Source organism: Haliotis rubra, unplaced genomic scaffold (genome assembly GCF_003918875.1).
Source record: "Haliotis rubra isolate DU_JTF1 unplaced genomic scaffold, ASM391887v1 Scf360, whole genome shotgun sequence".
Classification (NCBI taxonomy): domain Eukaryota; kingdom Metazoa; phylum Mollusca; class Gastropoda; order Lepetellida; family Haliotidae; genus Haliotis; species Haliotis rubra.
Window position 1 is genome coordinate 481,951 of NW_025767036.1, and position 16,048 is coordinate 497,998.

The 16,048-nt window shown below is 37.0% G+C and overlaps 1 protein-coding gene across 1 annotated transcript; it reads right to left on the bottom strand.

The window, feature by feature from the left end:
• Positions 1-171: 171 nt before the first annotated feature.
• LOC124285486 (chromobox protein homolog 8-like) lies at positions 172-7,877 on the bottom strand. Its single transcript, XM_046721728.1, has 5 exons — positions 7,730-7,877; positions 7,591-7,634; positions 7,437-7,502; positions 7,246-7,309; positions 172-1,815 (listed from the first exon to the last, which is right to left on the bottom strand). The coding sequence occupies exons 1-5, from the start codon at positions 7,796-7,798 to the stop codon at positions 1,027-1,029; spliced, it is 1,032 nt and encodes a 343-aa protein (XP_046577684.1). The 5' UTR covers positions 7,799-7,877; the 3' UTR covers positions 172-1,026.
• Positions 7,878-16,048: the final 8,171 nt, after the last annotated feature.

Genomic DNA, 16,048 nt, shown 5'->3' on the forward strand with positions numbered 1-16,048 from the left:
ATCTGCTCTTGACCATTTTAACTCGTGTTAATCAGATGTGGTATTTCTAATTGTTAAAGAAGCATCTAAAAACTCAATCTGGTTATAAAAATACCAAAATAGATTCATCCATTTCATTGTCCTAATGCTTTTCGATTTTTTTAATAAAAACATCACAACAGAAAAAAAACGAAGACAGCATTAAATTTAATTAGCGGAAAATACGCAGCATTCACTTACACAAAATGTTCTAACATGGGATGTGTATAATTAGGAGACACCGCGCATGGTCCCACTACAACATATATATCTTGTACATAACATATACATTTCACCACGTTGCATATCAGTCTCTCTCACAGCTCACTCTCTCACTACCGCCGATCGCATGTCAATATCACTACCGTCTTGTCATTTCAGTTTCCATTTGAAAACGTGAATCCAAGTTTTTAATGTTATCAACTTATGACGTAATGCAAAAAAACCCAAACATTTGTTTGATGCTCCTTCGTAACTGATGATATTATTTTTCCTGTGTCAGAGATAAATACTTTTAAATGATTGACTACGAATTGACTACGCATTGTGACTAAATCACGTTCTTCTAAAATGAGTTTACTGCTCTCTCTACTACACGCAAGTAACGAAATATCAATATCAAAATATGCATCATTTATGACAAGTTGACACATCATATCAGTATTAGATTTATCGGCTGAGAACGAAATATAACCTGTCATGCTGAGCACACTTCGACCCTTCTAATAATGCACATTTCTTGGATACAACGAAGGCCGACACATGTCCCAGTTCAGAATCGCTTTCATTCAATCACGTGATCGCCATCAAACACGTGACATATCCAGAGCAACAATTAAAAACACCCTCCCATGACGTCAACGAAAGGTGACATGACGGCGCACAAATCTACTCGGCGACACAAGTATAGAAGCGGCAATGATCACAGCTGTGATCATTTGCATGATATGAGGTTTGTAAGTCACACATTCAACGCATAATAATAGTAATCCATTTCTGAATATGCACTCATTCATTGTCCTCGCGCTTCCGGAAGAAACCGGAATCGGATGTGCACTCTCTCACAGTTATCGTTATGGAATCACGCAATGATACGTCTGTGATACAAACTTGATCCAGAATTGGTTTGATACTTGACGGTGGGCTCCAATAGCTTTTCGTTTCCACAGCTTTCTCTTTCACTTTCACTGACTCGGCTGGGGTCTGAAGATTCGAGTTGACATCGGAGAAATTATAGATTGACGGATCGGAAATCTTTTTTGCATCTCCGTTGGGTTTGCTATTACCGTGTCCGTTTCTTATTCCAGTATCGCCCGAAACATTTTCTTTCTCTTTAAGCTTGGCCTCTTCGGCTAGTTTTAATGCATACTGTTGCTGTTTCAACCGTTTAGCAGACGGTGGGCGTCCAACTTTTCGTTTCCCCGGGACGACGATTTGAGGTTTGCGTCTACCCGGCGCGCCTTTCAATTTATGTTTGGGTTTAGCTTTTGGCGGCACCCAGCCCGGGGGTCGGGGGTATTTGGGAGGCCTCCCTGGACCTCTCTTGACAGGGACTGGGGGTGGGAGTGAGTGGCCACTTGTGGAGGGTCCAGCTCGCGGGTCACTTTTGTCTTTCCTGTCGTCTTCGTTTCTGTCGACTTTTTCCGACTTGGCTATTTCCTTGGCGCGAATGTTGGAGAGGACTTCCATGCTGCTGCAGCTGGAGTCGTCGTCCATGTTCGAGTCTCTGTCGCGACGTCGTCGCACACTCGTCTCAGATTCTGTGTCGCTGTCGTCGTCGCTGTCATCAGAAACAGTCTGGAAATAAATAAATAAATAAATAAATAAATACAACATCTTACAGCACGGTAGATACACTGGTCAGTGCCTTGATCTGGAAATAATAGGTTTATGCCGCTTTCAGCAATATTCCAGCAATATCACGGTGGGGACACCAGAAATGGGCTTCACACATTCTATCCATGTGAGGAATTGAACCCGGTTTTCTAGGGTGACGAGCGTACGCTTTAACCATTAAGCTACTTGTGTGGTTGACAATGGGAGACATATAAAGCAGGGGATCAGCACTGTTTAAATACTTTCAAGTACTTTAGCAATATTAAGAAACCGAATTAGTCTATACACCCGTATTCCTTTCTCATGTTCGCAAGTTTAAATGTGTTCCAAGTCAATTCGGCTCTAATCTTTTCCTAGATAATTTGGGGGCTGTGGGGTAGCCTAGTGGATAAAGCGTTGGCTCGTCACGCCGAAGATCTGGGTTCGAATCCCCACGTGGGTACAATGTGTGAAGCGCATTTCTGGTGTCCCCCGCCGTGATGTTGCTGGAATATTGCTAAAAGCGGCGTAAAACCAAACTCAGTCAATCAGTCCTAGATAATTTAAGTTGTGGATGGCTTTTCACTCCATAAATGTATGTAACCTTATCTGTTCAAGGAGTAATGAAATGTTTTATTACCTACACGTATTGATCCTAAAATAATATCGTTTCTCAAATTATCCACATTCCTGCTCGTCTCCCTAATAATTTATCAGATGACAAATACATATTTCATACACAGCCTTGTTTCATGTCAGTCTGTTATTCCCGAGTCGTGATCTGGTATCTCACGACAAGCCACATTGTGTGGATACGGGCACAACTGTTTACAGTTCCCGTGAGGATTTCACACAGACTGCGCCTCCAATAGTGAATAAGTACGCCTTTACGCCGCGTGTAGAATTATTCATATATCACGTATATATGAGGACTCGAAACCGGGCTTGGTCATGGCAAGCTAACCCTTTAATAACACGGCTCCCTATAGTGCACCCTCCAGCTATATGGCGGCGGTCTGTAAATAATTGAGTCTGGACCAGACAATCCAGTGACCAACAGCATGAGCATTGATCTACGCAAGTTGGATACGATGACATGTGTCAACCACGTCAGCGAGTCTTACCACCCGATCCCGTTAGTTGCTTCTTACCACAAGCATGGGTTGCTGAAGACCAATTCTAACCCGGATCTCCACGGGTGTATTTAAATCAAAGTATTGCAATAGAATTCCGCCATTACTACACCTATGTACTATGATTATATGTTATTGTGATCACGATGACATGACAAACACAACCCACGTAGGGTAGTTGGCAAGTGCTACAAAAAGATCTCGTTCAACAGTTCCAGACGAATAATACGGTAAAAGTACACAATTCTGTTGTCAAAACAATCATTTTCTTCTTAAAAGTGTGATACAAACTCAATTTTTCACTTTAAAAAAATAATTTCTCGTATGGAGTAAATGATACTTATATATGGTTACATGTCAGTGAGGCAGTCAAAATACTACAAGAATGTTTAAAATTCAGAATGATCTAATCTGGTTTCGTTATAGTGTAGGATTCATTGTGTGTACGTTTGCATTCCATGCGAAATAGTTGGTCATCATTAGAGTGCAATATTCGACTGAAAAGCTTGAAATTAATATGAACAAATTTGTATCCTGATTGGCACACAAAGGCAAATTCAGCGATGTCGGAATTCTGCAGCAAGTGACATTTTATGAAAATCGAGGTATCGCTGAATTCTGGGAAATCGCTGGCACCGGTTAGACATTGCAATAATTTAATTCAGGAAGGAATCCAAACCTCATGACATGATATCCACAGTTTCAATAAAACCGTAACTTAAACTCGTTATACATGGGATTACAGACTCTATTTCGTCTTAATAAGGTTTCAATACTCTTTCTATTCGATTTTTCTCATTCGAATGAATTGTTTCCTTATTCTAAGAAATTTTAAGTTTCTAATCGGTAACAAGACGATTTAAAATCAAAGACTAAATTTTTAAATAACTGAATTTATTTGTAGCTCATTCCACCACATGTATCAGTTTGATCTGAAAGCCCCGGAGATAATAATGGTCCTTGTAGGGCTGTAACGATAATCTCATTGCGATATGATACGTGTGTCGATATAGAAATATTTCTATGGTCTTAATAGTAGTCGAAATTGAACACATTTACAATAACACATTTACAAAAATAAACATTTACAATAATAAAACAGTTGCTTGTGGGACCCTGTATATACAAGACTAAGATACATTCTACACTCGTCTGATCCTTCCAACAGTTTAAGGGTCATATTTGATAGAAAAGCTTGACAATAATACCAACAAATTAGCATCCTTTGACAAACAAAGGCAATTTACGCGAATGTCGCAATTGTGCATCAAGTGACATTTTTGGAAAATCTTACTGCGATCGAGGTATTGCTGAATTCTGGGAAATCGCTGGCACCGGGTAAACCTTGCAGTAACTTATTCAGGAAGGAATCCAAACCTCATGCCATGATACCCACTGTTTCATTAAAACCGTAAAATAATCTCGGTACACAAGGGCATGTCGCATCCAACGAAACAATGTCGTGTTACTGTTAACTCCTAAACTCTTATCGAACGTTACAAGCCCTGTTGATTGGGTCTTTTATTTGCTGGATGTCTAACACCGAACTCGACATTTTTCCAAATGTGGCAGAGATTGACATCATGAGCATACCCCCAGTTTCATTAAAACCGTTAAATAATCTCGGTACACAAGGGCATATACTAAGATGATAAGGCAACACCAAACATATTCCACGGGACGCACAAGGCCAAGACAATGTGGTGAAAAATAATTGACTGGATGATTGACAATCAGTGACGACACCGGGTGTTCACGAAAACGGCATTTCCCGTCCTGTACACAGCTCGCATACAAGTACATGTTATCGTTTTGGTCTGTTTGATTGGCATTTTAGAAGTTGATGAATAATAAGAAAGGTATGATACTTCATAGATGACAACTTCTTTATCATAATATGATGCGACGTCTGGTATAGGTCCTTGTACCGTTGTCAAACCAGAGTATCGGTATAAGAACTCTTACTTGACAACGGTAAAAGAACCCATACCGAAACGTTGCATCATAAACTAATAAAGAAGTTGTCATCCATAAACTCTCTTAAATTTCTTGTTATCGATTGTATGAATACATTGTATTCTGATACGCGTATTCTGTACATATGATAATCGTATCGAGGCACTGAATGTCGCATCCAACGAAACAATGTCGCGTTACTGTTAACTCACATACTCATATCGAACGTTACAAGCCCTGTTAATTGGGTCTTTTATTTGCTGCATGTCTAACACCGTACTCGACATTATTCCCAATGTGGCAGAGATTGACATCATGAGCATTGAACTACGCAACTGGGATAAATAGGTATGCTCCAAGAAGACACTAAGCAGTGGACAGAATAACGGAACCACTTTGTCGTCGACAGTAACTGAAAAATCCTAGACAGTTGCGTCATTATAAGAATGGTTATATAAGGTAATATCCCCGTTAAGTAACACGTATTGGGTGATGAATATACCTCATTATTCCATTGTATTGGCTTACGGGCAACACCTGTCTAGAAACTGCTACACAACACAATCGGTTGTCGGCTATGGGAGTAATTTATTGCAACCAGATAATTTCCTTAATTATGACTTCTTTATATGCATGTGCTTAGGTATATACATGTAACTTCAGTTTGACAGTTTATACAATGTTAATCTCGTCCAGCCGTTGTAATACCAATAGGCGCTGTACATATTTGCCCCAGCATGATTTAAAGCGGATATTAATTTCGTCATCACAAAACACAAATTCGTTTCAAACACAATTGGACTTTTCACATTAATTTAAGTGCTCGGGTTTTCTCGTTTGTCACAATTGCGTTGTTTGTAATGGGTTACTGTCAGAATAAGATACGTTCAAAACTTAATACATATATAAAACACCTTTCTTGCTCATATCGCTTGTTTTTAAACAAACGCTAATGATTAAACATTGTGACACATGGCTATGCATTAAGTCATAACTGACATATCGTTTATGTTTACGACAGAGAGTAGTATTCACACACATGAAATCTAGTTCTGAACCAAGGATTGCAAGGACAACGGACATTAATAGGCGTACGGCGCAGATGACTGAATGAAAAAGCGTGTTTTGTAAAGGCCGCTTCAAATAATATGAAAATAAACGAACTACAGTTGTCACGGTAACAGTTAGCAGGTTCTACGGGCTTATAAAAGTACACAACAATCATTCCCTAAGTCAACGTGAAAATTCCGGGTGTGATATTGAGTAATATTCACCCACAACGTCAATGTGAATACGTCAATGTAAATACCACAACGCGACAATGCCACATTGAGTAGTATGTACTGGGGAGTTGTTTTGTGAGGGGTTAGTTAAAGTTTAAACAGAGGGCATCCATTCAGCCATATGTAGCGTCGATGGGGCGAGGGTTTGGGTGTGATAGCGGATGTAGCATATATATAAACCCAATTAAAGCACTCTCTCATGCAAGCTGCATACGTTTGACATATTAATTGTTTGACCTTTACGTTAGGCAAAAACCTGAACGAGTTTAATAATTTCATTAACACTTGTCGTGTAAATATATCTAAATACAACACGCACAAATTGCAACACATAAACATTGTTTATAGGAAACTGTAAAGTCGTATTCCCATCACGAAAGTTAATTTGTACATTATTTGTGTATCTCAAGTTACAAATATATTAAAAGGGAAACAAATGAATGACATATTTGTGGAAATATGAAAAAATACTATGAACGTCAGTGTGATAGAAGTAGAAAAGAGCGTTGCTGAAACCACTCAACAAAATTTTAATACTGAGCTTGTAAACACAAACCTTAAAAATAACAAGAACTATTGAGTTAAGTGTCTTAATATATACACAACAAACAATATATATCTGTACATATATCTATATAATCTGTCTATATTTATATATATATATATATATATATATACACATCTATACATACATACACACACACATATATATATATAATCTGTCTATATTTATATATCTATATCTATATATCAATATATATTTATATATATACATATCTACACACACACACACACACACATATATATATATATATATAATCATGTACTCCTACACATCCGTAAACAAGACTGAACATTTACGTTACGCAAGTGAACGTTCGCGCATATAATATGCATCAACAATCATTTCTGTGGAATTTCTAAAATATGCAACAAATGTCACGACCCCTGAATTGTTTAATCTTAGCTTCAACAACATTGAAATTTCAAATGTGAAAGTTGAAAAAAACCAAACAATTCAAATATTCTACAATATTTACCTGCAATTTCTGTTTCTTTGGTTTTGGTCCCCGTTTTAAGCCAGTCGGCGGGTTGTCCCTCTGACTGTAGACAATCACAAAGCGGATCAAATTACAAACATTATCAGGTGAACAAATTACTCGCCAGAGCAATACGACAGCGCGACTTGAATATTCAGAACGGCCATTATAATCTCACAAAATCAACCTACCTATTTTTGAAAGCTTCGATTAAACGCAGATCTAGAATGTTTTCAGCTGGCTCCCATGTATTGTGTCTGCAACATAACAAAGAACAGCGTTGAGCCCGTGTGCACAAGCAACAACGAACCCAGTACCCCACGAAAATAGGTGATAGCTACTTACTTAACAGACCAGCCTTTCCATTTGACGAAGTACTCAGTCCTTCCCTGAAATCAAAACACGAGGACGATTAGACACTATCATGGAGGGTGCCTTCGCTAAATCGACTCGCGCAAGGAAACTGGGATACATAGCCACCTACCCGACGTATCCTCTTTTTTGTGATGCACTCGGCAGCAAAAACTCGTTCCCCCATGTTCGATAGTTCCATAATGTGCGAGCCGAACAATGTGAAACGCGACCTTTGTTGACGACGCTCAGTTTATCTCGGCCCAGCTCATTCTCCATCCCATAATGCTCCGCGCGTGACGTCATGACTATCATTTTCCACTGCGCGAGGCAGGCAGTGAGACGGGTTAGGGGAAAGACGGGGTTTCTTGCCCCTCTCGCGGCTAAGAGTGGGGGTGAAGGGCGGGGGTGTTTATATGATCGTCTTCCCTTTTCATTATCCTACTGATAGAAAATACCGTATTGTGGGTTTATGGGTTTTATTGAAAGATATAATTAAAATAACGCATTAGTGCGTTGTGGAAAATTTCCAGAGTCAAAGGTTTACAAAAAATGTCCGAATATCAACGGGTCATTCAAATTAATGACAATACGGAAATAATATACTGCGTTTGTGAAAGGTGTTGTCAAAGTGGGTTATGTTTATGCTTTTTTAGGTGCAAGGATATTTTTCATGAAAACATTTGGCGTGTGTATGTTGTCGGTTATTTTCGATGTACGAGTTTTCGTACAGTTTTGCGTTAATCCTGCTTTTGTAGCGTGCGATATGTATGCTTAAATTTTCAATGTAATTAATTATGAACATTTTGTTTAAAAAATACATGCACTGTATTCATTCGTCGCCAGATCTCATGAAGCAGATACGTGTGTGGTCTGTTCGATTCGATTTTAGTATCACGCTGGCGTCAATATTTATATGCAGGGTACGTGTTCATGTGGCATTTTTAAATGTTTTATTTACCTGAGAAATTAATACATAAATTGTATAAAATGCAACAGCTATGATTCAAGACTTGTTTCGGTGCCATTATTTCTCATTGCAGCACAGGCAGATATTGCTCCTGTTTATTATCAAAGGAAGGTAACTGTGTATGGTCGTGTATATTGGAAATTGAAAGTGTTTAAGAATATGAATGATGATATGGACTATATTGCTCAACAGATTGATCAATCTTCTATGTACAGAGTAAACTAAACCCCAGCTAGCGTTACATGTATTGCATTCTCAGTCAAAAGAAAGTCTTCCTCGAGGTTTTGTTATCTCTTACAGTTAAACATATTTTACTGGATAGGAAATAACACATCACCAAACGTCTGTATAAACGCAAAACCGTACTGAGAAATTTGAAAAAACGAAACTTCAGAAATATTCTGGTATTTGGTTAACAATCACCAATACACATTACTGGATGTGTAAAAGGGAGTTTTCAGCTACATGATCCTGAAAAATTCTGATATGACTAAACAGGAACGTTATCACCATGACTTTTGCCTTTCAGTAAATTCATCACGATAGTTTTAGTCTATGATATGATTAAACAGGAACATGATCAAAACTACTTTTGTCTCTCGGTAAATACATCACGATGGTTTAGTCTATGATATGATTGATGTAATATTCACAATATTTATCTCATTGTAATTGGATACCGTTAACAACAGTTTCACATTCATATATTGCATTATTAGATGACTCGTGTGCAAAGCACGAATACTATCATTTACGTGTCACATATCTATATTTTATAGATTTACAAATGTGAACCTATCTGAAAATGGAACTGGGGAAATTCATGAAAGCTGTTTAACATGCTGTCAAGAAAGGAGGTATTTCTGTTTATCGCTGGTGCAGCATCCAGGTTTAGCACTGTCTATAAACAGAAGTGAAGAACGCGCTCCACATGTCATCTCTGATGAGACAGCAGCTTATCGTATTGAACCTTACCATGAACGTACAGGAGAAGGCAAACACAGGAAAGAAACCCTTTTTCTGTAAACCTTCTCTTATGTATGTTGAACTTCATTTTTTCTTGTTACTGAGCAAAACTAAATTATTGGTGATTATGGTAACCGTGAAGGGGAAAAGCTCATATACCACCACATGTTTACAGTATTTCTTTAAATTATAGTGATGAGACAACTTGAGGGTGTTCCGTTCATGTAGCAACAGGAGTGGGAATGCACACAACCATTAATATTTCTGTCAATCAGACATTCATAGTTCTGTCTGAGGGATATTAGGAATATTATCCCAAAAGGAGTATAGAAAATTTGCTCAGTTTTGTTAAAAACATTCCTCTATTTTTCCGCTTTCGTTTCGGTTTAATTCTCACTGCATTTATGCATTAATAATCAACAGTTTCGTAAATGTGTCTATATTAGGGAGGTGTACGTGCGTGGTGCCGGTATCGTTGTTAGTTTTTGCAGTGCGTCAATGTGCAGTGGACACTTGGACAGTACTTGCAGTGATTCTAAAAGCTTGACTTATTTAATACGATAGTAAAAATAGGGTTTCATCAGTTTGAAACAGGAACATCTAGTTCAAGTGATTTTTTTGTAATAAAATATTTGCTTAAAGGAATAATACATCTTTAATGGGCGAATAAATCAAATATTGGTTTACTATAATATACCGATGACTTCACTAATGTATTCTGAAATACGATGTGGCATCATCACTGTTCAATTAAAACTTCAATTCAATTAGAACCCTAACAAAAATGTAGCACAAGAAATTTAAAATAATTGTGTTTTGCGCAGCAACGGCGATTTATAACAGCTCCTCGGAAATAATACATACGTGACGGTGCGCATGCGCTGGAGACAGATGCCTCTGACGTAGCCGACTACAACATCGTATAGGAACAAAATATACAAAACTGGTTATATCACTTTCTCTGTGCCCTCATTAATTGCGATTGAGGTGTGACTTAATTTCTAAAACTACTATTTTTAATTAATTTTACTATACATAGTTTTATCAATTTATATAATACATGATCTTTTGGAATCGAATTGTAAACTCTCGGGCAAATGAAACTTAACGCCCATATTTGATGGTGGCAGAAAATGAAAACTACAAGGCGTGGCTATATTGAAATGAGATGAGATATTTTGAAACATAATTATATTCAAATGTATTCGGCACATGTACCACAGTTGTATTTGGCACCTGAAGCTTGCAATATCTCGGCTAGTGTTTCCAACCTTGTAACGTGTAGATAATGTTCGTAGCTTTTAGTTCAGTACCTATTTCCGATGATAAACTTTCTATTCCCGGCAATTTGCGTGCGTGCTCAGCCATCGGTGTTTCTTGGGATTTGTGCAAACTGTGTATATTGCGTGAAACGTGCTTAATTGTTGACAGAATAGGTTTCCCAAGGACTAAAATGTGCACATTAATACAAATGTTCGTTAGGGCTCTTGTCAGTTTTTTTCGGAGCACCTGTCATTTAACGTGGTGATGTCATGAATTTTCTGTATTGTTGAGTGAACATTTATGATTCAGAACTGTAGAGATACGTTTAGAAAAAGCATGAAATAGCCTCAAGAAGATGTTCTGCACTACAGAAACACTTAACTGTTGGCACGTAAATAGTAATATTCCACAAAAATGGGAAACATAGTAGACTCTGGGTGAGATAATAATATTCATTTTGTATTGTAGCTCACAAATTCTTTATTTATTCTGTTCTAACGTTTTCACGCCTATGATAATGGTTTTAGCACCTGCACGCCACACAGGTGTCAATACAGGTGTGGTTATCCAAAGGCAAATAAAATGTGAATGACTTGGTTCCTTACAATATCAATGACAAAAACATTGAGTCAGCTATAAAGATAGCGTGTCTATAAATCTATTAATGTAGCGAGTCCAGGTTAAGACCCACGAAACAGAAAAACACCCAAAGTAATCCATAGATTACTCATTTGTTGAATGCATCGAGTCATACTATAGAACATCGCTACACGACCATCCTTTATACGATATTCATATCCTGGCACTATATTAATCGCGATTCACCGATAGTGTGGAGCAAGGAGAAGAATATTATTTTATTATTGTACTGAAAACAATGAATTCATGAATAAATTTGATATTAAAATCATTTCCTTGAAAATAAATATATTGGTTAATACATATAATTTCGATCAACTTTAAAATAATGTTAAAAAAGTGTACTTTGCAGTTATAGAAAGATTAATTTTACTTTTCAATGCAAGGCATGACAAGCCCAAATTCGGTATACCTTAGTTTCCATGAGACATATTTTCAGTTACCCCACCGATCACATTTTTGTACAATATTGTCATACTATATACCTGCTGAATATAAGGTGTCCGTCTTCACTGGAAGTGTTATGTTTAGGTTCTGTCGTTGCCTATTACCTTCTTTATCCAACATTTAATTATATGAAGTTGGAACTTTTCTTTGCACACCCAATAATCGCCAATGTACTACCAGTTTGCTTTTGATAATACTCAAACAAAAATGTATATGTGTGAATTTAAAAATGAACGAAAACTAACAATAGATGTGTCTATGTATGAAAACAAAAACATTTGACCGGAGACTTTGGTATCTTGCCTTGAATGCACACAGAGAAACGACGCCTTCTTGTCTGTTTATTATCACTTTTCTGTATAGCAACATCTAGTCACTTTACTATAACGTATTCAAAGTACATTGATCTGAATAATAAATTTCCATGACAGTTAATTTGAGAAAAACATTATAGTCTTTGTAGAACCCATTATTACCAGTAAAACCTAATCAAACATTGGTTCAGTTATGTGCTTCCAAACAAGCACATGATGGTGCTTGAGAGCCACGATCGCGGGATTGTCTTATATTTCTTAAGGCACTGTGTTATTTTACCATGTCCTTTTGTAAGGGATTGCGCACTCTTCACCCCACAACAAACATCTTTCCATACCTGGGTATAAGATTGGTGCCATGTGCCATGTTCAGATTCATAGGTTGTTACCATGACAGTAGGATCCATCTCGCACAGTGTTCCACACGAACACTTATTTAAAGCGTCAATTCCAGGGTATAATCAGATATGTCTACTGGACGTGGTCAAATATTGCCTATCGGTGTTCATTGCAATCAATCACCACGCAGGCGTTGCCGGGAACACATGTCAATATACACTGAAATATCACCGGACTACATGGATAGTAAATTTCAGTATATATTATGTAATATACCATATCTATTCCACCATCGTTAAACTGTGAAACAGGTAAAGGATTGACATATACAGCATGGCTAAACAAAATAAATTGAAAAACTGCATTTTAACAGACAAATTAGAAACGTTATGAAAACGCGATTGTGTTAGCAACATCTTAGAAACAAATGTTAGAGTGAGTGAGTGAGTTTGGTTTTACGCCGCTTTTGGCAATATTCCAGCAATATCACGGCGGGGACGCCAGAAATGAGCTTCACACATTGTACCCACAAATATTAGAAGACAAAACACAGTAATGATGCTCTTAAATCAAATATATATAATGATCAAATATATTAAACATGCCAGGGATCAACGATATTTTGGGTCATGTTTTTATGAAATTATTTGCTAAGTCTTGGTTTAAAAAATGAAATAGAAGCGACAAAACTCTTTCCACAAATCCCCAGAATATTAATTATCCCTAAGTGTTTTGCTCAGTATGCATCGCCATGGAATACATCACCATTTATTGCTTTGCTCCGTTTTTGTCTTTATATAAATTACCTGTAGTTCATGTTCGTCTGTATGACATCTTCAGTGTTTGTAGTGAGTGAGTTAATATTTAACGTCACATCGGCAATATCTCAGCCATATCGTGACGAATTCAGTGTTTGTAAATGTTAGCGTATGTGTAAAGTGATACTTTGATTATGTGTTTTTAGTATTCCGGGACATGTACATACGATATGTCTTACAATACATGTCAAAAGTAGCAAGCGATTCTAATATTTACAACTGTAACGCCACAGAATAATAAGTCTTGACCACCAAAACCATATCCATAGTGGGTTACAGGCAAAGTAGTAGTGCAGTAATTTTCAGGCGTGAATGATCGTCCATTTTGCCTGGGGTCAGTTTAATAGTACTATGTTGAGCAACTCTGTGTATTTTGCGTAAGCACTGATGTCTTTAAGAATGGTTTTATTTCCAGCCACGACAAAAGATTCGTGTACCTATGTTCTGATACTGACATTAGGTTGTTCTTGTTGTATAGTAGCTGATTAAAGTGTTGTATTGTTGTTGATTAAAGTGTTGTATTATTGTTGATTAAAGTGTTGTATTATTGTTGTATTATTGTTGATTAAAGTGTTGTATTATTGTTGATTAAAGTGTTGTATAGTAGCTGATTAAAGTGTTGTATTGTTGTTGATTAAAGTGTTGTATTGTTGTTGATTAAAGTGTTGTATTGTTGTTGATTAAAGTGTTTGCGTATGTTCTCTGTATTAATGTGATCAACACTTGAAGTTTACGACCTTGTGTGATGGTGATTAAAGGGTCACACGCACTTAAACATGAAATATCCACACAAAATGTTTTACATGGATATTCTATATGGGTATATGAGAAAGTATGACGATTGTAACACATGTGAGTGAGTTAAGATTTAAAGTCACATCGGCAATATTTCAGCCATATCGTGACATAACACATGTGGGGTGGATGACAGGTGCATTTCTTTCATATTTTACATGAATATTCTATATGGGTATATGAGAACGTGTACACCGATTGTAACACGTGGGATGAAGGCAGGTGCGTTTCTTTCATATTTTACAGGGATATTCTATATGGGTATATGAGAAAGTATACCGATTGTAACACATGTGAGGTGGATTTCAGGTGCATTTCTTTCATATTTTTACATGAATATTCTATATGGGTATATGAGAAAGTATACCGATTGTAACACATGTGAGGTGGATTAAATGTTCATTTCTTTCATATTTTTACATGGATATTCTATATGGGTATATGAGAAAGTATACCGATTGTAACACATGTAGGGTGGATGACAGGTGCGTTTCTTTCATATTTTACGTGTTTATTCTATATAGGTATATGAGAACGTACAACAGCTCGTTTGGAGAAAGAAACTGACAGTAAATTCTGTTTCTATATGGAGGAAATAAGTGCAATATCGGGGAGGCATCTAGTGTTATACAGGGGGCGTATTATGTGTTTGAAAGGCGATTTTATCTGACTCGTTCCACCGGATGTTAAATAATAGTGATATTCGGGTCACGTTGTAAGTATGCTAAAGATATGAAATATTTTCATTAATGATGACTTTTGTATATATAAAAAACAAACACAAAAAAACCCTCAAAATAAAGCAACAACAAAACAAAAACAAACCCAGAACGATGTTCATTGTGTTGTATATATTTACTACAAAAAATAATAACGATGTGTATTACTGAACTTTGAATCCCGCTAATATATTTGCCTCTCATTTCGCTGTGTAACAGATTTTTTTTGCAACAGTTAAAGCTTCATTCACTACGATAATCAACTGTTCGACACTGTGTGATTTTAGCGTCATTATTCCTGTAATCATGAATTCTGTCTTTAGGTTTCTGTTTTATAAATGCAACCACCCCCAATCCATGCTTCAATTCCCGACGACCCTTGAACCCCAATCCCACCCCGTAGACCTGGACACGAGTTGTGCATTGTCTCTTCTAATTGCTTAATACTCAACACGGTATTGTTACAAACCAGGTGCCCTATCTTTGCCTTAATGCTTCTTTATCTCGAATTCGTTTTCCCATCAAAGCCATGGGACGGCTTATTTGAATTACGCAATTCAACGCATATAAAAAACATTCCACATTAGGCTGTATCAGGTGTTATACGGCCCCTTGGGACGAGTCTATTTCACAACAAAGGGAGAACAGGGTGGCGTGTTTTCCCTTTGCCGCTGTAAGCGGAGAATATTTGAACATGCGGATGGTGATGTTATTTCAACGTCAATCCTTGACGATACGGAGATAACAGTATCATAAAACCTATATGTTGACCTTTAAAAAATCATAATAACAACAGGATATTTATGTTGATGCTTGTATATATTTTATACAACGACACCAGGTCTACATTACAAGCATATTTCAATCACACCTGCCGTTGTCACCATTCGAGAAACAAAAATGCACCATCAGTATAAAATATATTTTCAAGTTGCATTCGTTTCCAGGCCAGAAGCTGCTCTTCAAAAGCATTTTGCGTATAAACATGCAATAAATTTGTTACGAAAAACGATCAATGAATTTCATCGACTAACAAACATATTTAACCGTTGATCTGAACTGAGCACATTCTTCTACCAATACTTTATTATATACTGACTTTCAAAAGTTTAGACTTACTAGTGTAAATATAGCCACTTACTTCAGGCAAATGTTCTAAACTAATTTTGGCAAAATATTCCA

Bases quoted from the DNA above. Each gene is read 5' to 3' on its own strand.
- LOC124285486 (XM_046721728.1), bottom strand. From the start codon at position 7,798: ATGGAACTATCGAACATGGGGGAACGAGTTTTTGCTGCCGAGTGCATC. The intron at 7,635-7,729 runs GTAGGTGGCTAT...TTTTGATTTCAG, and splicing joins CAAAAAAGAGGATACGTCGG to GGAAGGACTGAGTACTTCGT. The intron at 7,503-7,590 runs GTAAGTAGCTAT...GTTATGTTGCAG, and splicing joins TGGAAAGGCTGGTCTGTTAA to ACACAATACATGGGAGCCAG.